This window comes from Schistocerca nitens, chromosome 1 (assembly GCF_023898315.1).
Source record: "Schistocerca nitens isolate TAMUIC-IGC-003100 chromosome 1, iqSchNite1.1, whole genome shotgun sequence".
Classification (NCBI taxonomy): Eukaryota; Metazoa; Arthropoda; class Insecta; order Orthoptera; family Acrididae; genus Schistocerca; species Schistocerca nitens.
In genome coordinates, this window is record NC_064614.1 from 1,109,129,965 (window position 1) to 1,109,154,967 (window position 25,003).

Sequence of the window (25,003 nt, forward strand, 5' to 3'; positions counted from 1 at the left end):
GCAAAAGTGCCAGCACAGTGGTCTACAGGGAGGAATCTGTGCCCACCCAAGGCCACATCTGATTTTAGTACTGCACCATAAAGCACTTGATGGTATGCACCATGAACATACAGCACGGCGCTGGCTATGGATGAGCCTAGACTCCATTGCAGGTATTGCCCGAACAGTTGACCCCAGACTGGAGTTTTGGGCACAAACCACAATGACATTGGTGCCACTGCAGGAGACCTGTCCGGCAGTAGGAGATGGAGCAGCATCCATGGCTACTGGCCATGCAAGAGCTTAAGAGTTTTCCAGGCTCCCATCCCTGATTCGAGTCATTATGTAAGAATGGTGAAAGAACATAAGAGCTTCCTCCACCAGAAATTCTGTGACATGTTTGTGTTATGAAATTTTGTGCATGAACTTCTGCCTTGCCATTGAATTGCACATGAAAGGGAGGTGCCGTGGTGTGGTTGGATGCCATTGTGTAAGCAGACATATGTAAAGGATTGAGCCAAAAGTTGACAACCATTGTCTGAAACCACTGTACAAGATAGGCCATCAATAGAAAAAAATTTTGGCTGCACCTTCATCATGTTTGCTGGTGATAGAAGGACAACAAACAATGTAAGGGAACTTGGAAAAGGCATCAACAAACAATAACCAAAGTGTGTCTAAGGAAGGACCAGCAAACTATATGGATTCTTTCCCAAGGAAGCATAGGTGCTGGCCAAGGGGAGAAAACAGTGCATGGTGCCACCTTTTGATTTGAACCCTTGTGGTGTGCCATTACCTGGCAATCTGCCATGCAATCAATATCACGCCAGAGAACATTCCAGTGCGAATTTTTTAATGCTGGAAGCTCCCCAATGACCTTGATGTAACAGGGAGAGACTCTTCCTATGCAGAAGTGATGGAATCACAAGACAGGGATTACCCTTTCCATCAACAAGAGGATGACACAGTCCACCAGGGAAAGATGATGATGGAAAGCGTAAAAGTTCCACAAAGGGGCAGATGCCCGGCCTCAGAGATGCTCAGGCCAACTATGTTGTATCAGGTGTGCCACTTGTTTTGGCACTGGGTCTGCAGCTGCTGTGGATGCAATACTGGTGCTGGCGATGGGAAAACCATCAGTAGTCTGTCTTGTTTCCGTGTCAAGTTGAAAACAGTTCTTCTTGATCAAATAATAGACGGGCCATATGACTGGCAGCGACAAAGCACCCACATTTGTATGCTGCAATGTAGGATGGAAATAAAACTTGTAATTATATCTCCACAAAAATAAGGTCCAGTTTTGAGAGTGATGAGTGACTTTATCAGGTAAAACAGCTGAAGGGCAAAACAAGGAAACTAAAGTTTTATGATCTGTGACAAAGTGACTGCCCCCACACCATACTGGGACATGCCCTTGGCCAAGGCTAATCATTTACCAGGTTAGAAGGTCCGCAAGGCAAGGTGCAGAGCGTAATTTGTTTTTCAGCTGCATAAATGCAAGCTCACAGTAACTTTAAAGTCTGCACAAATTTCGGAGCTGACACGACAATTTCTTGACAATAAGTAATAGCATAGCCCACTAATTTGTTTTTAAGCTGCATAAATGCAAGCTCACAAGCCAGCGATCACTTAAAGGAACATTTTTATGAAGCAACATGTGCAGAGAGTGAGTCAGAGTAGCTGCACCCAAAATAAACCTATGATAGTATGCTATTTTACCAAGGAATGACTGTAATTCCTGCAAATTGGTCGGACAAGGCAAAGACATAATAGTGGTGACATGCTGTTCCAGCGGTTGAACATCCTGCATTGAATTTTCATGACTGAGATACTAATACAAGGTTAAAAGAATTGTAAGGCTTGCAATTTGCAAAATAGTAAAGAGAGAACAGAGGTTACGTAAGTGTTCTTTCTTGGTAGTGCCTATTCATACAATATTGTCAAGATACTTGTTGTGGCAAAGAACATATACTGAAATTTCCTCCAAAAAGCATTGAAAGATAGCTGCACCACTAGCCACTCCAAACATTACATGCTAATATTGCTAGAGACCAAAAGGTGCATTTACTATAAGCATTTGGTTCTATGCATTGTCTGATGGAACCTGCATGTAGGCCTGAGGTAATAAAATAATTGGCCCTTGGCAAATTTTGCAAGTTATTTCATCAACTTGAGGCAAAAGGTATGGGTCAATAAAAGACTGTGCATTGACAGTAACTTTAAAGTCTTCACAAATTTCGGAGCTGACACAACAATTTCTTGAGAATAATTAATAGCATAGCCCACTAACTTGTTGAAATTTGTGGAATGATGCCTAGTGACACCAACAAATCCAGTTCAGATTTAACTTGTTCACATAGGTACACAGGTGTTGGATGTGCCCAGAAAACTCGGCCAAACTGGAAGTTTAAGCAAGATATGCACTGTGAAGGCGTTTGCACATCCTAATCTCTAAGAAAACAACTATGAAAATTCAGAACACAATGATCCTACGTTGTGATAAGGAACCTGATCTGATATAAGATGCACAGTGTCAGTAGTATAAAATTCAAAAGCAATGAAAGAATCTAACCCAAACAAATTTTCTGTATGAGAGTCATTAATAACCGAATATGTGATAGAACAGATTACAGAATTGTAACCTGTGGTGGCAGTAAATTGATCAAGAACAGAAATATGCTGTCTATTGTAGCTTACCAGACAGCGTTTGATGGGGCAATGGGAGAGAGCCCAGCCATACATATGTTTGAGAGTTGAGGAGCAAATCAGCTGCTCCAGTATCTGCTTGTAGCAATAACACTTTGTGCAGCACAGACTCTGCAATTAAGAGCTTATTCTTATCTGCAGGTAGTGATGAAATAGAGTGATTATCAAAGTCCATATGTTCTGAGGAAGCCTGACAGCAACAAACTGATTGAATGTGGTCTTTCTTGTGGCACGGTGCCAACTGCCCGGGCCATATAGGTCTCCCATGTTGTGTGAAACAGGAGGGGTGTGATGGAAGTGTTGCAAGCTATCCTTGTAGTTGTCAGTGGTTTTGTCCATTGTGGCTAGATTTTGTAGTTATAATGGCATTGGCTTCCTCTTGCTCGGCGATCTTGTTGCTGTGCACCAGTGTGGTTCACTATCAATAACGGTGACATTGCCCATGTTTCAATTTGGTGGCCTGCAGCACGGGAAACTTCAAAGGACTGAGCAATCTTTAAAACGTATTCATAGGATTTATCCTTACACTGAAGGGCTCACTGACTAACTTCCTGATCAGGTGCTAGGTGGATCCTTGCATCTGCAACCATGGAGTCCGCTTAGGATTCTTTGGGGGATTTTAGTAATAAAGTGAAATTTACAGCTCAAACCCTTTAGATTCACTGCCCTAGCCTGATAAGACTGATACGGCTGCTTGTGGCTCTGGTAAAATTCGACATGAGCAGCAATGACATGGGTTCACTTGCGATGATATGAAGACAACTATACATTTCATCAAAAAAGGTGAGGCTGGTTCCTGGAAAGGGACTAACTGACACAATAATTCATAAGTACAAGGAGCAATTCATGATAAAAACAATTCCTTACAAGTTTCTTCATCACCGTAAATGCAATAAAATGCTGTTGGCGCTACATTTCTTAAGCCTCCTAATTTTCGGCAGTCATTGTACCTGAGATGGTGGTGCCTCAATGGTCAATGTGGCCACAGATTTTTTCCAAGCAATTGTAGCAAGTTTCTGCTGATGGAGAAGTGATAGAAGTATTGCATCCATGGATAAGTTACATGAAAAAACAACAATTGAACTTGAGCACATGAAAGTTCTACTTGTCGCCAGTTGTGTTCTAACTCCGAGCACAGTAAATGACACAGATGTAAGAAACCAACTATTTATTAAGCAACAGCATGACAGCATAAATACAATTTAATTTAGAGAACATACAAAAAGTGGGGAGTCTCTGATAGAGGCCCAGAGCAGCCAAACAGCACACTACTCGAATGAGTGAACATAATGACACGCTTTGTTGTAGTGGTGGTGAAGGTGTGGTACTGTGCAGGTGACTACAGAATTCACCAATGTGTTTGCTAGTAGGCCTTGTCTTTTATTATAAAACACAGATTTACAGTCATTGTCATGAAGATGAGAGAAAAGGTTTCTGCCTTGACTATTTACTTCCTCTCAATCGGTATTAACCTATTAGCGCAGTGGTTACCAACCTTTCTTAGACCATTACCCCTGCATGCCATCATACATTAGTTAGCGCTGCATACTGTATCTCCCCCTCCCCTCCCCCACTTCCTGTCACATTATCACCAACTTTAACACCTAACTAAACTGTAGTATGAAGGACTTTTCTAGGAACACTTTTATTTTTAAAATGACTAAATATGAATGATATTTGTCTCTCTCTCTCTCTCTCTCTCTCTCTCTCTGTGTGTGTGTGTGTGTGTGTGTGTGTGTGTGTGTGTGTGTGTGTGTGAGAGAGAGAGAGAGAGAGAGAGAGAGAGAGAGAGAGAGAGAGAGTGAAAGATGAAGAAATTCGTGGTGCATTGCAAGTGCTAACCCCAACTCCTTCTCAGAAAAGGAAGCTAACTGTTGACAGTGATGGTAGACACTTGTTACAAAACATGTCCTGCATTACTCCTCTCCATTGCAGCACTTGCTTCACCAGCACACTGCGACCCCATTTCAAATCAAAGATGTTCAAACGTGTGCACTATACTTACTGTGTGTAAATCACATCATTGCTGCACTCCTTACTTCTGAACTGTCAGAAATTGTACAACTTCAGGCTGCTAATGCTTTGTGTCTAACCACTCTAATAATAATAATAACACTGTCTACAGCACTATAGTAGTCCTTATGTAGTTGCTGTTGTGTCCTGCTGTTGATCAATTCATTTTATCTGTCTCGAAGTGAGTAATGAAGCAATTCCTGGACTACTGAAATTACTATCTACAACTTGGACAAGACATTTTCTTGGGATATTTAGCATTTGTTACGCATATGCCTCACTTTTATCTTGAGTGATATATGGGAAAGCATGACATGTGTGTAATGGATGGACTATGTGAGGAACCTGTAACCTCCGCTGCATTAATGCTACTAATTGAGAAAAGTAATTATTGATAACCTATATAATCAGTACTAGAGTCTAACAAAACTGTGATAATAGTAACAATCTCTTGAAAATAATTTAGTTTCATGACTGAAACAGAGTCAAATTGTTGAGTTTTTACCCCTCAGGGGAAATTACCACTGTACTAGCAGTTAGCTGTGGTCCACAACAACCTAGCTTTTATTATAATCCAAAATAAAGGCAGATTTCATCTTCTGTATCATTCATAATATTGTTCTACCATTGATACTGGATGCAGTCATTTTGCATTTTGTCATCAAAAGAAATACATTTGTAGTGTCCTCCCATTCCACAAACAGTGAATGGTCTTATCTGATAATTTTTTTCAGCTTCTGGGCAATAAGATCTTTACGTAGTTCTTTTTTATTTTTCAGTACTATATTGTAAGACCACTTTGAAAATAAATACAAAATGTGTAGCAGACAATAACTGATGCCATTTGCACTGTGTATGACATTGTGAGGCATGTGGCAACAAAGGGGAATGTGAACACTGTGAAACACGTAACACACAATACTGTTGTGTTTGTTTTCTGGCAGTACGAGTAAAAATGATACCTTGTGTGTTTTTACGTGGTAGTAAAAGCATCACAGACTATCTTTACACAGATGGCAGACATTAGACAAATGTTTGAAGACATTTACAAAGGTAAGAAGTGGTTGACGCAGGTCCTACATCCCTTGTTGTTTTTGCGTATAATCTGTGTGACATAGGAGCTATGTCAATCACCTCCAAGGTGTTTATCTCCACTTTGCTGTACCATTTTTGGTGAAACCCATCTTTAAGGTGTTGGAGCTCAGCTGGTAGGCAATGTTTGTCACAAATGGCATGTGACTATGTGCTAGAGTCATTAGAGCTATGCTGGATGATGACAGCAAAATAACCAGTCTTATTGTTTCATTATGAACCATGTTCGCTTACTTTATTTGAACAGACTTGTATAAAGCAGGACACGCATATTGCCAATTAAGAAACAGAAACAAATATTGTGACAGACTTTCAGAGTACCATCCTCAAGACTCCCCCTCCCCCAGTTACTCCCAGTACATTTACAAATGATGCTATTTTTGGTTGACAGTTTTGTTTGATACTAAGGCACTGTGTGTGCTGTGTGAATGACCTGTTTATGTTAACACCAAGGCCATTCCTTGCCATCTTTCCTTGAGTTTCTGCTTATTTGTTTTGCAAGTGGGAAACCAGTTTTCATTTTTGTAGATTAGGCTTTACAATTCTTGCAATAGTATTTGGAGAGTTTATAAAGCTGTAGTAGTTGTGTTGTAGTGACATGTACAATAATCCATATCTACATCTTTATGAAGCAACTTCCACTTGAATTATGGGAATCATTTAAAGTTTAATTACCTCTGCATGGCATTCATGTTGTTGTTTACTTGAGGAGTGCAGAGCTCACTCCCTTTATTCTCTTCTGTCACAAGGAAACTTCACAAATTTGACCTCATATTTTAGAAAGAAAAAAAAGCCTGCAAGACAGCCCTAGGAATTGATCCTGCATGAGAATTTGAGCCATAATTCTGACAGTATGTCTGACAGTATTCTGAATGTACAGCTTTTAAACTTTCATGTGCACCAGTTATTTGTCACGCGCTTCACCTCACTGCTGCTTCCTAATGCACTAGCACAAAGTACTGTACTGAGTGGCACTCAGAGCTCTCCCGGTAATGCTGGAATTCAGTATGGTGTTGGCCCACCTTTAGCCTTGATGACAGCTTCCACTCTCGCAGCCATACATTCAATCAGGTGCTGGAAGGTTTCTTGGGGAATGGCAGCACATTGTTCACGGAGTGCCTCACTGATTAGAGGTATCAATGTCGGTCAGTGAGGCCTGGCACAAAGTCGGAATCCAAAACATCCTAAATGCGTTCTATAGGATTCAGGTCAGGACTGTGTGCAGGCCAGTCCATTACAGGGATGTTATTGTCGTGTAACCACTCTGCCACAGGCCATGCATTATGAACAGGTGCTCGATCACGTTGCAAGATGCATTCGCCATTCCTGAATTGCTCTTAAACAGTGGGAAGCAAGAAGGTGCTTAAAACATCAATGTAGGCCTGTGCTGTAATAGTGCCACGCAAAACGTCAAGGGGTGCAACCTCCATGAAAAACACGACCACACCATAACACCACCTCCTCTGAATTTTGCTGTTGGCACTACACACGCTGGCAGATGACATTCACCGTGCCATCATATCATTTGTCACTCCATACAATGTTTTGCCACTGTTCAGTTGTCCAATGTTTATGTTCCTTACACCAAGCTAGGCGTCATTTGGCATTTACCGCCGCCATGTGTGACTTACGAGCAGGACAGCCTGTACGCTTTTGTGCCATATGTGTCCCTTCACATTTCCACTTCACAATCACATTGGAAACAGTGGACCAAGGTATGTGTACGATTGCAGAAATCTCGCATTCAGACGTATGACACAAGTGACACCCAATCACCTGACCACGTTCGAAGTCCATGAGTTCCGTGGAGCACCCCATTCTGCTGTCTCACAATGTCTAATGACTACTGATGTTGCTGATATGAAGTACCTGGCCGTAGGTGGCAGCACAATGCACCTAATATGAGAAATGTATGTTTCCGGGGGCGTTCGGATACCTTTTGTTCACATAGTGTACTTCAAACTCGTGCACATATATGTTCAGTATTATTTTGACTGTAAATACCGAAGAATCAGAATTAATAAACTAAGATACTGAAGAATTGTTATGAAATGGAGTTCATGATTTTCAATTTACTATTAAATCATGCCAGTCATGTTGAAAAATAGCACAACTCCCGCAAATGTATAGGGTGGTTATAATTAAACTTTTGTCGCTTGACAGAAAACTATTTACCGTAAGGGTACCAAACTTCGTATGAAACTTGTTCAGACTGAGTGCTGCAGGATTTACATTGTTAGTAATGTTGTTCTCATGACTTGCTGTTAGGCGCTAGTACTGGTACAGCGATGTAGAGTTGAAACACAACTTTAGTGTGCATTACAAATGCAGATGGTCAACATGGGGCTGGACAAGGTGAACGGGGCTTTACTGATACAGCTGTTTTATCAAAACAACAGCAGTAGTGCTGCTGCTCTTTATGAGTATTGATGCATAAAACGAATCCTGAGGGGTCCTTCTTCTTCACCAGGGTTGAAAAACATGATTCAGAAGCTGGAAATAGCTGGCAATTTGGGAATTGCCCCTGTGAGAGGCTGACTGGCAATTGCACCACAAATTGGTGAAGAAGTTGATCTTGCCATGGCTGAAAATGCTATACGGAGTGTGCAGTCTTCAAGCAGTATATGATTTGTGCTGTGACAGCTGAACATTCCATAGTCTACCATTGTTTTGAGCAGTAGTAGAGTAATCTGTAGTGTAGTTCCAGGCTGTTGTGGATGCAGATGATCATCACATTGAGCAACGTTTGTAACCTGGCGTGTAAACATAATATGCAATTAACAAATGTTACTCTCTCGTGTAGAAATTAAAATGTGCTCTTTCATTGGTTTATTTGTTATTTCTCTTCCACATGTCCTTACAAATGTTTCAACAAAGTTTCACTGTTCTATGATCAGTCATTTGTCATGGGAGTCCTCCCAAGTAGCAAAAGTTTAATTACAACCACTGTATACTCAACATTAATAGTTTCAGCCCTTCAAACTCAAGAAAATAACACACAACATTGATGTTAATAATTAAGTAATGCTACATTACTTCTTTAATATCCATTCATCTGATTAATGTACACTGCATTTCTGAATCACAAAATATATGTGCTCAGACCAAAGACTCTCTGGCACCAGCTACAGGTTAGAAACTGTGTGCTTTGACATAATGAACAAAGCATGTTACAAATGTAAAACCAATATTTAATAAACCTCTTATTCTCTCCTCAGGACAGTTCTTCACACTTGGGCATTAATCGGCTGACTGAGTGACAACTGGCATATGCACCATGTTTAAAAGCTGTACATTCAGAAGGTCATAACTGTGTAGTATCAGAATTATGACTCAAATTATGATGCAGGATCGATTGTTGGAGCTGATATGTTGCAAATGTGCTTTTTTTTCTCTCTCTTAAAAATATGCACCGTATTTACTCGAATCCAAGCCGCACTTTTTTTCCGCTTTTTGTAATCCAAAAAACCGCCTGCGGATTAGAATCGAGTGCAAAGTAAACAGAAGTTCTGAAAAATGTTGGTAGTTGCCGCCACAACTAACTTCTGCCGTCGAATATATGTAGCTCTACACACAAAAGAAAGAAAGAAAGAAAGAAAGGTGTAAGACGAGCTTTTTTCTCTGCCCCGGGTTTCCGTATTGTTCATCTTCGAATGTAGCAGCATTTCAATGTACTACGAAAATCCGACTGGCAAGACTGTTGGGATGTTGTCAATATTGCCAACTATACGTTCTGAATTTTTTCCTACCTGTGAGAAGAGATGGTTGCTAATAGAAACTTTTATGAATTGTGAATCACATGCAGTGTTCTCTTCACCATAAGAATAATACGAATATAAACATTTTGCCATGTATTCTTTCGTGTTTGCTGCTATCTCATTTAAATCCCGTCTGCCTAATAAATTACGAAACTAGAGTGAGACAACAGCAAACGCGGAAGAATATACATATCATGCCATGTTTATATTCGTATTATTCTTATGCCTAATAGTGATAGTCAGAAATGAAGCACGACAATTGACTAGATTTTTAAGTCTAAGATGACTCTAAATTCTGTGCAGAATGTAATGTAGTAAAGAGGTGTCTGCAAAGATTTTCAAACGGAGAAAAATTTTCGCTACGCTCTCGTTCAGAACAGCAATCATACGCAGTCTATTATTTGGTTCTTCTTGATCATTATCAAAGAAAGCAGCAGTGTAAGTAACAACAAATAACAGTCTCTTGCCATTGTTTCGTTGATGAGACGATTCCTCTCTCTTTCTTAAAATTGTAAGCGGCGGTAGCGCGCACAAAAGCAAGCCATGCCGCGAGCGCCGTCAGGCCGTAAACACTCATGATCAGAATGCAACAAACAATGCACGAGACAGTACAGTAATGCATTTTCAGCTAAGAGTGACATAAACACCTATAACAAAGAGAACGGCACATATCAGATCAAAGAAAAATAAGCAATCAATTCAAACCAGACGAAGCACATGAAAAAGGAAGGGTACCCGTATAAATACGGACGGAGCGCCTGACGCATAGCAATGGCTACCTGGTAAAGCTTAACTGCTAAGCTTACGACTCGAACCAAACGACTGTAGCCATATCGTCATTCATTCGACCTAAATTGTGTCTCACATTACAATGGACCAACTTTGTTTCGATTTGGAGGTGCGGCCTAAAACTTTTTTCTCCCCTTGAATTTCGAGTCTCAAATTTCAGGTGCGGCTGAGATTTGAGAAAATTTTTTTCCTTGATTTCGAGTCTCATTTTTCAGGGGCGGCTTAGATTCGAGTGCGGCTTAGATTCGAGTAAATACGGTAGTCAAGTTGGCAATGTTTCCTTGTTGGTGTCATTCTCTTTGCGAGATGGGTCAGGTGGTTAATTAGTTAACTCTGTGGTGCATGATTTCAACAACAGAGGACAGCTTTTAATGGTCATTTCCATTATTAATCATTCATGAGGCTGCAACTGCATGCAGGGCACAAAACCAGTTTGGAGAGCCCACAGCAGTGAATTGTGTACATTTTCAGTTTCGGGACTGATTGGAAATGCCAAAGAAGCAATCATTAATAGCTGTTCCTTTCTCTAGAGCTCAAAAGAACTGACACTTGGCACTGAAGGCATGTTTATTATGGATGCAAATGTACGGGCAGAACAGAAATGACCTTCAGGATGTGCAGTGCAGCCATTTATACAAACACTGCGTTTTCCAGAATGATGGTGTTTATACAGACAGCAAATATTCCAGAATATACAAACATTACAAGCAAAAGACATTTCAAGAACCTTCTAGAAATGATAAAAACGAAATAACAAATAATAGTTACTGTTTGTATTTGGATTGGTGACTACCGGCACACCAGCTAGCGATGCCAACCACTATGCCACATTTCGTGCCCAACAGCTCACAGCAATGTGAGCCAGAGAACTATGAATGTTCCTTCACAGGGAATGTATACAACCCCTTATATTTACCTACCCTATGCTAAAAGTGAAATTTGGTGCACATGTTTCATTTCATTTATGGACAGTAGCATCTACTTCCTCATTCACTGACATTGTAAAAAAGAGTACGTACTTATAATAAGCTTTGCCTTTTGTGAACACTGAAAAGAACCATAAAATTCAATTGGATTAGGGAGGATTTTGAACTGAATGTGATTTTTAACAACTAGGTATTAATGCAAGTTCAACTCAGGTGCATGGGGAAAAGGAGCGATGTGGGGGGAGGAGATGTGTTTCACCTCCACAAACCAGTAATTGCTGTTAAATGCAATTTTCATGTTTAGGTGAAGCCATATGCATAGGCCTACACCTCTGTGCCCCCTTGCTTGTTGTATTTAAAGGTTCCAAAGGATTGTTGTTAAATGAGGACTTCTATAGAGTGAATTCATAGAGAAAGTACTGGTTTCAATTTGGGAGGATCAGAGTTTAGTATTCGTTTGACCACCAGTATTTAGTTGCTATGTGATTTCCCTTAATTGATGAAAGCTGAAAGGCACATTTCCCTTTTCGTACCCAGTTTGATCCTGTTTTGTGTGTCTAATGACATTGTTTTGTTGGCTTGTAGTTTCAGTGTTCCTTCCTTTATCTGCTCTGTTGTTGTTGTTGTTGTTAACTTCTCAGATGTTCAAATTTTCTCTCTTGCTGACATCTTTGTTGGTGGTACTTGTATGTATAACTGCCCTTTTTTTATGAAAGCTATGGATTACTCCATCTGTTCACTGTTAAATCAGTACTCTGGGAATATTGAATCAAGTTAAGTTAATGCTGTCTGCCAAAATACCATAGAAACTGCAGAAGAGCTGTATACAGTGCCTCCTTTAAGGACGGTTGTTTACTTTCTTGGTGAAAACTTGTGGGTCGAGCCTTAGCGAGTAGTGTTAGGCCTACAATTTCATCCCCTGCTGTGAGATGCATTATTAGAAGCCACTAAAATTTAAATGCCTGCCTCCTTAGCCTCTGAGAATGTATCTTGCTGTGGGAGATGAAATGTTACACAGATAAATATACATAAAGCTGCAACCTAAGTGCCAAAACCAGTTGTCACCAAAGAAGAAGAGAATATCTCTTTTCACTCAGTGCTGTCCATACCTGCAATGCATCAGCCTAATTATTCATCCGAGCTATGATATTCTGGAGCAGACTTTGAAATTTACCCCACCTTGCTTATTTTTTCTTCACATCACACCAAGGGGCCTGGTCACTCAACAAACACAACCACAGTATTGTAGGCAGGAATCATGTTGCTTGGTAATCTCTTTATGTGTTGTATGGATCTTATCCACATCCTCACTGTAATACTCACACCACATACTGTGTTAACCACCATCTATTCCAGCTCCTTTCCTGATAATAATTTTTTCATAACATGGCTATCTACATTTGAGGTGACCCATGTTCTCTACTTAACATCCAGAGAAACATCCAGTGTTTAGTATTCTCATCTCAGTGTCACAGACATTACTTAATTAGATTCTCTTTTCATCTGTCTTTTAAATTTTGTTATTTATGTATAGATCTTTTGTTTCCATTAATTTTTCCTTTATTACCGCCTTCTTTGTTTTGTACTTAATGTTGTCCATCTTTATCTCATATCTGTTTCTTTATCACTTCCCTTCATTGCTGTAGTATGCTTTCAGTTTTGTTGTCCCTTCCTTATTCCTTCATCTGCTCTGCTGCTCTGTTGTTGTTGTTCTTGTTGTTGACTTCTCAGATGTCCGAATTTTTTCTCTTGCTGACATCTTTGTTGGTGGTACTTCAACACATAACTGATGCATCTGGTAAAAAGTGGTATGTACTTGAACTGATATGGGAGAATAAATTTTGTGCTAGAAGCATCTACAAAGTAGGTGCTGAACTAACTTATTTACTGGACATCTGTATAACTGACACGCTATTGATATAAATTTTTGATTTTTGTATTCGTAAACAGCATACATTATGGCCAGCACTTAGTGCTCCACTTAGTGTGAGAATGTTATACTCTCACAAAATTTGTTGTGATTTACACAGTAATCCACATATACAAGACCATATTTTAGTGCTGATACATTGAAAAGTGAATGCCTAAAATTCTGAAGTGTACTGAGTTATTAATGAAGTGTAACAGATTTTTTTGGATATTAGTAAAAGAAATTATTCTTAAAGAGATTACGTCACAGGTGGTGTAAGATGTAACACTTTACAAAATAGAGCGCCCCTTATAATCATAGTTTTGTTCAGGTTACCATAACTTCTCAATCTTTTCTATTATTCATTAAAAACATGTGTTCATATTAGATATTTCTGTTTCAGGTTAAACCAGCACTGCATTGACACAGCATACAATTTTTACAAGATGGCACTGACAAGGCAGTTAACAAAAGGAAGAAAAAATACTCATGTTGTAGCGGCTTGTGTTTACATGACTTGCAGAGTTGAAGGAACAGCACGTATCCTTTTAAAGGTGGATTCATGTTGCATTTAAATTTCCTTCTAATTTTTACCTACCATGTAAATATACGGTATAGTTTCGGGAGATGTGTCAACAGTGTGAATCACTTTATACAACACAGAATACTGAGAAGTGTTACTGCTGTCTAGTGTGAATGTGTGGATTCGTGCTATGAATACCCCCCATGTATCTTCTAACTGGAAGTTGAAAATTTAATTCCAGTCATTTGGTTTTTCAGGGAGGTGAAAAGATGATAATCGTAAGGCAGCAAAACAGGGGAATACAGGGGGTGATTAAAAAACATCCCAACCAAAGGAGTCCAAGAGACATTGGTGCCTAAGGCTTTGTGAGGATGGGTGTTGTCATGCAACAAGCACACTTATCTCGTCGTCGTTCTCCTCCTTTGGTTTTAAATGCTCCTTTTGAGATTCCTACCCCCCCCCCCCCCCCCCCCCAGGTAGGAATTCAACTGAAATGTTGTCTTTTCAGTCCCAAAATGCTGATACTATATTTATTTTGTCTAAATAGTAGTTTTAAAGTTTTTGGCAGATGGAGAATTGGTGTGATGCCACTGTAATGACTGTCTTTTTGTCTCAGGTGTGCAATGAGCCACCCAAGTTTTATCTCCATTCACAATAGAGCTCAGAAAACCCTCATCTTCTAATTCACATCATTCAAGAAACTTGCAGGCACTGTTACCCAATTTTACTTGTTCTGCTCTATCAGCTGTTGTGAGATCCCATCTTGCACAAAGTTTCCTGTATCCATAATTTCTCTGAGTGTCTCATATAAAAGAGTTCTGGATACTTGAGGAAACATTGCAAGAATTTCATCAACTATCAACTGGGTAATGGAATGTAATCCAATTGAATTGGGAAATACTGGAGGAATTAGATTAGGAAATGAAACTCTAGCAGTGGATGAGTTTTTCTATTTGCAAGAAAAATAACTGATGATGGCCGAAATAGAGAGTATATAAAATGCAGATTGGTTATGATGAGAAAAACATTTATGAAAAATGCTGAGTTTATTAACATATAATATCAATTCGTGTTATAAAGTCTTTTCTTCCATGAAAGTGAAAAGTGAGCAATAAACAGTTCAGACGAGAAAGAGTAGAAGCTTTTAAAATGTGGTGCTACAGAAAAATACTGAATATTCTACAGATGGATCAAGTAACAAATGAGGAGGTACTGAATTTAATTGGGATAAAAAGAAATGTATGTCCCAGACTGACTAAAAGATGTGATAGGTTGATGAGACATATTATGAGGCATCAAGAAATTGAGTTTGGTAGTGGAAGTAAGTTTCGAGGGTAAAAATTGTAGAGGGACCCAAGATTCAGAAGGATGTAGGATGCAGTAGTTATTTAGGGACTAAGAGATTTGCATAGGATAGATCAGTGTGGAGAGCTGCATCAAATGAATCTTCGGACTGAAGACCACAACAACAACAAATGCATGTACCACTACCCTTGTGTTTCTTTAATAAAATATACACTCAGCCAAGAAAACTAATAAATTATGAAACAGCATTGCTGCCAGAACTTACCTTCAGGGGACAAAATACATACCATAGTAGTGTTGATGTACACACATATGAAAGTGACACGCTACCTACCTTTTGGAACTAATAGTTCCTTCATTGTTGAAGAGAGAGAGGGTAAGCTGGGGAAGGTGAAAAAAGAAGGGCAGATCATTCAGACCCCATGATGAGTGAGACTCACCACCCAACAGGACCAACAGTTCCAAAAGCTAAGTGGTACATCTCTTTTACCTTTACATGTGTCTACGGGCAGTGCTGCTCATTTCACCTGCTGAAGAAAATTACTGGCAAGCAGTTCTTTCTTGTAATTTATTACAATATACATTCATAATTTGCAAGTATAGAATACTGTTGTTTAGAAATTAATCAACAAGTTATATTTAATTTGTCATGTACTGAATATTACAGAATATTATTTTGGATTTTGTTTTATGTTCTGCAGTGCTTGACTGCATATTATACCTTCAGTATCTTTATGATGAATACAACTTCACTCACATAAAAAACAGAATTGTTTTGGATAGAAAAGGCTATTTAGTTTGATTTTTTAAATAATTATTTCATTTAATTTTGGACACAAAAAATGCTTAACCTCGTACTTCAGATGTAATCAATGCTTGTTATTCAAGCTTACATTTAATTTCCCTGTGTCTATAATAAAGCATTTTCTGTAACCTGAACAAAATATTTTAAATTTGTCTTCCTTATTTCTTTGACAATGTACAATCCTTGTCTGTACTTATAAATGTCTGTCTTGAGCACATATTATCCTGTACAACCCATACTGCCAATTTCAGCTTACTGCCTTCATCAGAGATTGTATTTGTTTATTTTGTGTGGGAACATTCATTGAATCTTCAGTGCAAATATCATCTTCACTACACATCACAAGATTTGTACCAGCTACACAGATAATGAAATCGCTGTTATGGAACATTTTGTCCTCTAATTATCTGTCTTCTACCGTGAATTCTTTTTTTCCACCGCACATCTAACTTTAATATTAATGTTTACATTTGTAGTATAGCAGCTAACTGTCTTTCATGGCTGTCTGAAAGCAAAACTACTTTGCACTTGTTATTGTGGATTTTATAGTGAGTTGCTATTTTCTTTGTACTGTCAATGAAATATTTGTTGTTGACATTAATGCACTCATTAGGCCTGAAGACTTGTTGCTCTTGCTGTAATCTTTACATAGTGTGTTACCCTTGTTACTTCACTTTATTTAATTAGCTCCTAGAACTTAATTATATTTTATCAATGAAATTCTTTCTCCATTTCTTAAGACTGGCGAATTAAATAAGGGTAAGGCTGAGAAGAGAAAGAGCAGCTAAATTTAAACTGTTCGCTAATTTTATTTGTTTCCAGCTCTTGAAGGGACGTCATAATTTTGTGTATTATGAGCAGTCATCTGAAAGTTCCTGTCAAAAACTGTTGTGGAATGTTGAGAACAGTGTTGGATTCCTTCGCAATAAAACTTGATGGAAACAGGTTGTAACTGACAGTGGTCAACACAGACCTCTAAATAACACGAGTCACAGTCATAATAATTGAAGAGTCTATACACATCTTTGCTTGTAGACCCCTCACCAAATAGTAGAAGTTTCAGACTGTCAACAGGCACACACAAAAGAATAAAAACTTTGCTAGCTTATGCGAATCCTTTAACTAGTGTGCAAACTGATTTCCCACACCATATGCTCACGTGACGCTAATCCCCCCACCATCTGAAGAATCAGCTGCAAAGCGGTGTCCCCCTTATTACCCTTTGTCAACACAGACTGGAGCTCTGAATCCAGTGATGGGGCAACTGATGGTTTTAGCAAATGATTGGACAGTGTATTGTGTTTTCATTCAGTCAGTTTCTTCAGTTGACTGAAGCAGCTGAATGAAACTAACCTCTGTAGGTCATCAGGCATATGAATGTTTCCAATCAGTCTCTAGGTTTGTGTGATTTCAGTTACATGTTCAGCCTTTTTGGTTTTATGTGAACCATGACTAGACAAGTCAACTTTTAGGGAGACAGGTAACATATATCAAGAAGATGTGAGTAAAAATTATATTTCTAAAAATGAAATATTTTCACAACTTACATATTTATTTGCTTAAATATGATTTTTTCATGGTTCTGACACTGAATATCGATCTTTGGTTGGTTTTAAAAGGTTTATAACTATTGCCCCATTATAAACTTATGTTTACGTAAATGAACAATTACTGTTTATTTAAATTTATTAAGGCTCTGTCCCCCTCTTCCGACTGGATTTCTCCCATTGCCCATAATTCTGTATTGGTAATTGTGAGGTGATGTGAATAGAAAGCAAATAGTTGTTTGGTGTCTTAATCTCTTGCCTTTTAAGCATATATTGTCCTCTGTGGGAAGTATTTCTTTCGCAAGAAATATTTGGCATCGTTCATTAATTTTCATTGATTTTTAATTAATATAATTTCAGAATATGAATCATCTTGCAGATACTACACATCACATCGAATTTATCGTGAGGATCACTTTTTATTCAGTCAATTGATTTCTCCTATTACCACACCATTGAATGTTTCAGCTTTTTGATTGGGACAGTGTTCACTATTAAGTAAACACCTGTTCATAAACACGGTTGAATAACTGAACTAAAAGCCACTTATTGGCAATCAACAAAAAACAAATATCAGAATGACAATGACAGGTGATAACAGAGTGCTGTCAACAGTAACGATTAAATGATGCCAAAACAATAATTTTTTCTTCTTCTTCTTCTTCTTCTATTTACGTGCATCAGTGCAGGTTGACAGGATTATTAACAGATTTGGAATGCTTAATTTAAGGGGTGGTCAGATGCCCTTCCTGTTGCCACCCCATTACCCTCCTCTGGTATGCGTGTGGAAGTGAACGAAAGTTTTCTAAACATTTGCAAATAATGTAACTGATGTGGAACTTGGATACCAGCCCTGTATCCACCAAGGTGGACCTGGGATATTGCCAAAAAACCACATCCAGTGTAGTCGGCACTCTGAACCTCATTGTAAACCTCTACCAGGTGTTTTCGACCTGGGGCCAGCACAACTCCCCATCCCGGAAGTGGCACTTCAATATGTGCTACTATCTGGACACGAAAAAGAAAAAAATTGAATGTTTCCACTTAGAACTGAATTCAGCAGGGATCAGACAACTCCAATTGTAGTTCCCCGTGGTCTAGAAGGAGTGTGACCATGGTTACAACCTGTTTACTGTGATGGCTTAAAAAGCAAGAGATAAAGACACCAAACAACTAAAAGAGATAGGCTCTACTGTGATTTTGAAGTACTAATCACTGAATGTGAAGGGAGCTTCATCATGTCCTGGAAATGCTATATGTGCTATTTTCTGGAGGCTGTAAAATATAAACAGATTTGTGTGTGTATATGATTTGTATATACATAGCCATCAATGCAGATTTCTGCACAATATATTTACCTTCCGCTCAAATAAATGACTGAACAAATGTTTAAGGGATAGACTCAAATGATTTTTAATTAATGGACATTGTCAAACGTTTTCAGTAAAGCAGAATGCAAATAGCCACTAAAATCTGGCAGTGTTCCTTTGTTCTGCAGGTAATCCTAAGGAAACTTTTATGCCCAACTTTGTACTCCCAATGATAGATCAGCTTAATTAGTTACATGTCAATTGCATCTGGAACTACTTCATCCACAACAAAATATTAATCTGTTTTAAATGATAAAAAGAAAAATTATTCAGTTCAGTATGTAATTAAATGATCGTATATAATACTTATTTTCACTTTTGTGTACCTTCAAGATGTCTCTCCACATACCCCCTGGGTATGGCGACCACTGCTTTAATTCACATGTGAAAATACTACAGACTGGTCTCATTCAGAACAATGAATGGATATCTCAATCAACTAAAACATTGAAGAATGCCTGGCTCATCCATCAGAATAACTACATAGTGGTTTCACTTGAAAAGAAAGAATGAATGAGTCAGTCAATATGTAGGACTACGATGGACTGCGTCAACTGTTTTCATACAGTTACTATATTGCTTTGATAAATTTTTCTCCACTTAGCAAGTAAGTAAATTACCAAATTGATGTATAAAAATGTGTTGCCAGATACAGGTTGTGTGACATGAACCAAACAGAATAACATTATAGAAAACTGTAAAAATATAAGTTGACAGAATGGTTAGAGAATACTTACCTGCTTAAGGTGGAATTCCAGTAATGCCCAAAACAAAACAAAAAAAAAAAAACAAAAAAAATAATCCTAGGTTTTGGAATTGTTTGTTCCTTTGTTAGAGAGGAAAGAGGGATAGGTCTGGGAAAGTTGGAAGGGATGGGCAGCTCACTTGGACCTCAGACTGAGAGGGACCCACTTGCTGTGAAGATTGCGGGAAACAAATACTATAGAAATTTACACACTTTTTAGACCTCTGGTAAATTGCATGTAAGGCAGATGTCTCTTATAACAGCAAAGTATATTAATTATAGTGAATTTTACTGTTGAGTGATGTTTTTGTAATCTTCAGTCTGAAAACTAGTTTGATGCAGTTCTCCACATATGTCTATCCTGAACAAGCATCTTCATCTCTCAGTAACTACTGCAACCTACATCCATTTTAATCTGCTTACTGTATTCAAGCCTTGGTCTCCTTCTACAAATTTTAACCCCACACTTCCCTCCAGTACTAAATTGATGATTCCTTGGTGTCTCAGAATGTGTCCTTTCAACCGATCCCTTCTTGTAGTTAAATCAGGCCACAAATTTCTCTTCTCTCCAATTCTATTCAGTACTTCCTCATCTGTTAATATTTAGCATTTTTCTAGAGCACTACATTTCAAAAGCTCTTCTTGTCTGAATTGCATATCATGCATGTTTCATTTTCATAAGACTCATTTCTCTATCGTGGTTAGAGTAGTTTCTTGAGACTTGGTACTTACTCTTTCTTGTTTAGTATTCTAATGAGAAGCTCCTCATTACATACTGGTCCAGATCCTGAGTTGAGGGGAAACTACCTGTTGAGTATTTAGTTCACTGAACATAATTTCAGCCCAAGCAAAAAAAAAACTGCAGTTCATCAATAGTACATAAATACTTCAAATGAAATTGAAGGCAACTGTCCAGAGCTGAAACATGAAAGGAAGGGATGCAAGTACAACAGTGGAAAATCTGAGATAGAATATTAAATATGTATATGAGGCTGGGTCAGTACCCACCAAGTAATAGTAGCATTGAACAGCAGATAGACATGTAGAAAGGTATGGTTACCAGCTAAGATTTGACAAAATCCTTAATCATAGAGCTAACACTCACACAAAACTCTGTGTGTGTGTGTGTGTGTGTGTGTGTGTGTGTGTGTGTGTGTGTCAAATTTTCTCACATGTGTTAGTAGTTCCGTGCATACCACCAGAGTTGCTGGGTTAATTTGCATGAAGTCCAGATCATTTATTCCTTGTTTTTTTTACCTTTTGTATGTTAATTATTCTGTGTTTTTTTTATTTCTCTTCCTGTAGTGTGTGTTCCTTTTATATGCCTTTAGTAACGCTAGCAACGAGGAGCTCACTGACCTCGACTAGACTATCGCACATTACCATAATCGTGAGGTCTGTATTTTAGTGCCACACACACAAATAAAGTTCCATCATTTACTTTAATGTATTCTGGCATATTCACCATTTCTGTAGCAGGCATGGCAGAGTTGCAGGACCTAATTCATTTACACTGCTGCTAAAGTGGTGACCTCGACATGATCTGGCCTACCTGCACATACGTAACACCAGTAAAGAATGAATGAGAATAAAGCGGCTGCTAACCTGGCAGTGTCTAGACTAGTCGTGTGGCTACCTCTGTTCCGGCCACAAAATGCGGTGCTGTGGTTTGCCCAGGTAGAGGCAAATATTTCTTATTCAGGCATTAGCACAGACACATGTAAAATTGCATTGGTGGTGAGGCAATTGGAGAAGCAATATGCGGCAGAAGTGGAAGATATCATCATCACACCACTTGAAGGGAATGCATACAAACGGTTGAAGACGGAACTGATCTGCTGCATATCTGCATCACAAGAAGAGTACATCTATCAGGTACTAACTCAAGAAGATATTGGAGACCGAAGAGTGTCGCAGTATCTGCAGCATCTTAGAAGTGTAATTGACGCTGGTACTGCACTCGACCATCTGTTGCATACAATCTGGAGCAGTCACTTACCTCCATCTATCAAGGCAATTATAGCAATGCAGTCAGATATGTTAGAAACCATGGCAGAATTGGCTGACAAAGTGCTGGATGCCATCTCACCCATGCTTATTATAGTATCAGCCATGCAGTCCGCAAGTACAGCCACCATGGTGGCTCGAGCTGAGTACAATGCATTAGCAGCAAAGGCCAATCAACTGATGCAACTGATTAGCCAGCTGGTAGCGTGTTGCAGTATTGATGGAGATCGCAGCCAGCCAAGATACAGAAGACACTCCCACAGCAGGGCTGCGTCCCGCACGCCTGTGCCATCACCTGATGCACAGAATGACATGTGCTGGTACCACCAGCATTTTGAGGAATGTGCGTAATGCTGCACCAAACTGTGTGTGTTACCAAATGCCAGCGGTAATTGAACATAGGCACTTTGTCCAACTGCTGACCAACATCACAGCGATCAATACACCGGCTGTAAGTACTTGATTGATACTGGCTCTGACTTATGTATTTACCCAAGTATGATGCTACATCAGTGCTGACCACGTATGTCATTCTGCCTGGCGGCCGTGAATAACTTGCATACTGTAACAAACGTATGGCTCGCACAGAATAGAGCTGGATCTTGGCCACCACAGTGCGTACATTTGGAGTTTCATGGTGGCAGATGTGGCAGAGCCAATAATAGGAGCGGATTTCTTAGTGTACTGTAACCTTTTGCCAGATATGACCAACACCCGCCTTGTAGACCAGACCGTTGGGCAGATGGCCACTGGTTTCCAGCGTCAGAGGAGGAGATTAGTGTTTAACGTCCCGTTGACAACAAGGTCATTAGAGACGGAGCGCAAGCTCGGGTGAGGGAAGGATGGGGAAGGAAATCGGCCGTGCCCTTTCAAAGAAGCCATCCCGGCATTTGCCTGAAGCGATTTAGGGAAATCACGGAAAACCTAAATCAGGATGGCCGGAGACGGGATTGAACCGTCGTCCTCCCAAACGCGAGTCCAGTGTGCTAACCACTGCGCCACCTCGCTCGGTCCAGCGTCAGACATCCACCCAATCTGCCCGGGTGATTACCGCCAGTAACAATGAGTATGCCATGCTATTGAAGGACTCTTCAGTATTAATAAAGCCACTGGGAATAATGAAGAATGTTGGGCACAACACTGTGCACTGTATCAAGACAACTGAGGGGCCACCAATCTCCTGCCGACCATGACGACTGGCACCAGACTGTTTGAGGATACCAGATGTACTGGTATGAAATGAGCGTTAAGATACAAATGTGTCGGTAGGGAACATTTGTTGTGAACAAGCCTTAATATTTTTTTTTTTTTTGGTATGACATCTGTCAAAGATATTTAGTATACATCAAGTCATGGAACAAACATCATATGTTTTCATCGTGTTAACAATGTCAATTTTGTACCAGAAAGTGATGGTTTGCGGAAAGCATTGATTTTTGTTTTCATTTGAAAAAAAGTGCTGCAGAGTCGCATCAAATACTTGTCGATGCATATGGTGATCATGCTCTATCTGAAGCAACATGCAAAAGATGGTTTCAACGGTTCAGAAATAATGATTTTTGGTTGTAAGAAATGAAGAACGTGGAAGACCACCAAAAAAGTTCGAAGATGCCGAATTGCAAGCAATGTTGGATGAAGATGATACTTTGAGTCAGAAGCAAATGGCAGCAATGCTAAATGTTGCACAACTAACAATTTCTGACCATTTGAAAGCTATGTGAAAGATCCAAAAGTGTGTAAAATGGGTGCCACATAAATTTAATGAAAGACAGATGGGAAACCAAAAAACCATTTGTAAAATTTTGCTTCAAAGACATGAAAGAAAATCAATTCTGCATCGAATTGTTACTGGCGATGAAAAATGGATTTATTTTAAGAATCCTAAATGGGAAAAATTATGGGTTAATCCGGGACAACCATCAACATCAACTGCAAAACCAGATTGATTCGGCAAGAAGACAATGTTCTGTGTTTGGTGGGATCAGAGAGGTGTGGTGTATCATGAGCTTCTAAAACCCGGTGAAACTGTGAATACTAATCGCTACAAAGAACAAATGATCAATTTGAACTATGCATTGATCGAAAAAAGACCAGAATGGCCCAGAAGACATGGCAAACTAATTTTTTTACCCGACAATGCACCTGCACACAAAGCAAAACTGGTTCAGGATACAATCAAAACACTTGGCTGGGAGCTGCTACCCCACCAGCTGTAGTCACCAGACTTGGCTCCTTTCGACTACCATTTGTTTTCATCAATGGGACACGGATTGGCTGAGGAACACTTTGATTCCTACAAAGAAGTCGAAATTGAGTGTCTGATTGGTTTGCTTCAAAAGACGAACATTTCTATTGGCGTGGTGTCCACAGATTGCCAGAAAAGTGGTCAAAATGTATAGAAAGCAATGGTCAGTACTTTGAATAAAATGTTTTTACTTTTCAGTTCAAAATCAGTGTTTCATTTTCACACAAAAACGCTCATTTCATACCGGTACACCTGGTAGGCAAGGCCGAGCCTGATAACATGATCAAAGAGGGCATCATGCATCTGTCTGACAGCCTCTGGTTTTCACCGTTACACATTGTCTCCTTAAAGAGTGGTGCATGATGGCCTTGAGGGGATTACAGAGCACTGAACACTTGCACAATACCTGACAGGTACCCGATACCTCTGCTCTGCGACTTCCACTACACATTGAGTGGTGCTTGTGTGTATAGTGTATTAGATTGCACCGAGGCATACACACAGTTTCTGGCGGCGAACAAAGATATACCGAAGACAGCCATTATTATGCTGTTTGGCTTATTTGAAAGCAAATTTATGACTTTAGGTATCTGGAATGCAGCGCAGACATGGCAAAGGTTCGTTGATTCAGTGCTGCGAGACCTGTCTTTCTGTAACACTTACCTGGATGACGTTTTGGTCTTCTCAGCCTTAGTAGAAGAACATTGTCAGCATTTCATCGAGGTTTTTCATAACTAAACAAGTACAGAATTGTGCTGAATGTGGCAAAGTGCATCTTTGAACATTTGCAAGCAGACTTCCTAGGCCACCGCATAAGTCCTTCGGGCTCGCTACCACTGCCGGACAAAATAGTGGTTATCTGCCAGCTGCCTCCGCTTGCCACATGCAAGGAATTAAGACGCTACCTAGGGATGCTGAACTTTTATCAGCAGCATCTGCCGCATGTTGCTGCACTGGCGGCCCGAAGGCTAAAAGCAATTTGACTATTACCTGGACGGACGACATGATTGCAGTATTTGAGAAAACAAAACAAGTGACAGTGGAGCGGCATTGTTGTCACATCCCAAGCTGAATGCACTGTTGGCTGTGGTTGTAGGTGTGAACCACACAGTGATAGGTGGCATGCTTCACCAACGTGTTGATGAGGTCTGGCAGTTGCTAACTTTCTTCTCTAAAAAGCTGACCATCTTGCAAAACAAAAGGAGTATGTTTGCCCACAAACTGCTGGCGATGAATGAGGCTGTCAAATACTTTCATTCTCATGTTGAGACTCACACCTTCACA

The 25,003-nt window shown here is 39.5% G+C and overlaps 1 protein-coding gene across 1 annotated transcript in view; it reads left to right on the top strand.

Moving 5' to 3' along the window:
• LOC126198921 (transcription factor IIIB 90 kDa subunit) overlaps positions 1-25,003 on the top strand; it is a 382,817-nt gene that overhangs the window by 39,045 nt on the left and 318,769 nt on the right. The window contains exon 3 of the mRNA XM_049935559.1: positions 13,576-13,712. Within this exon, the coding sequence (XP_049791516.1) occupies positions 13,576-13,712 (137 nt within the window). The remainder of the gene's footprint in view (positions 1-13,575; positions 13,713-25,003) is intronic.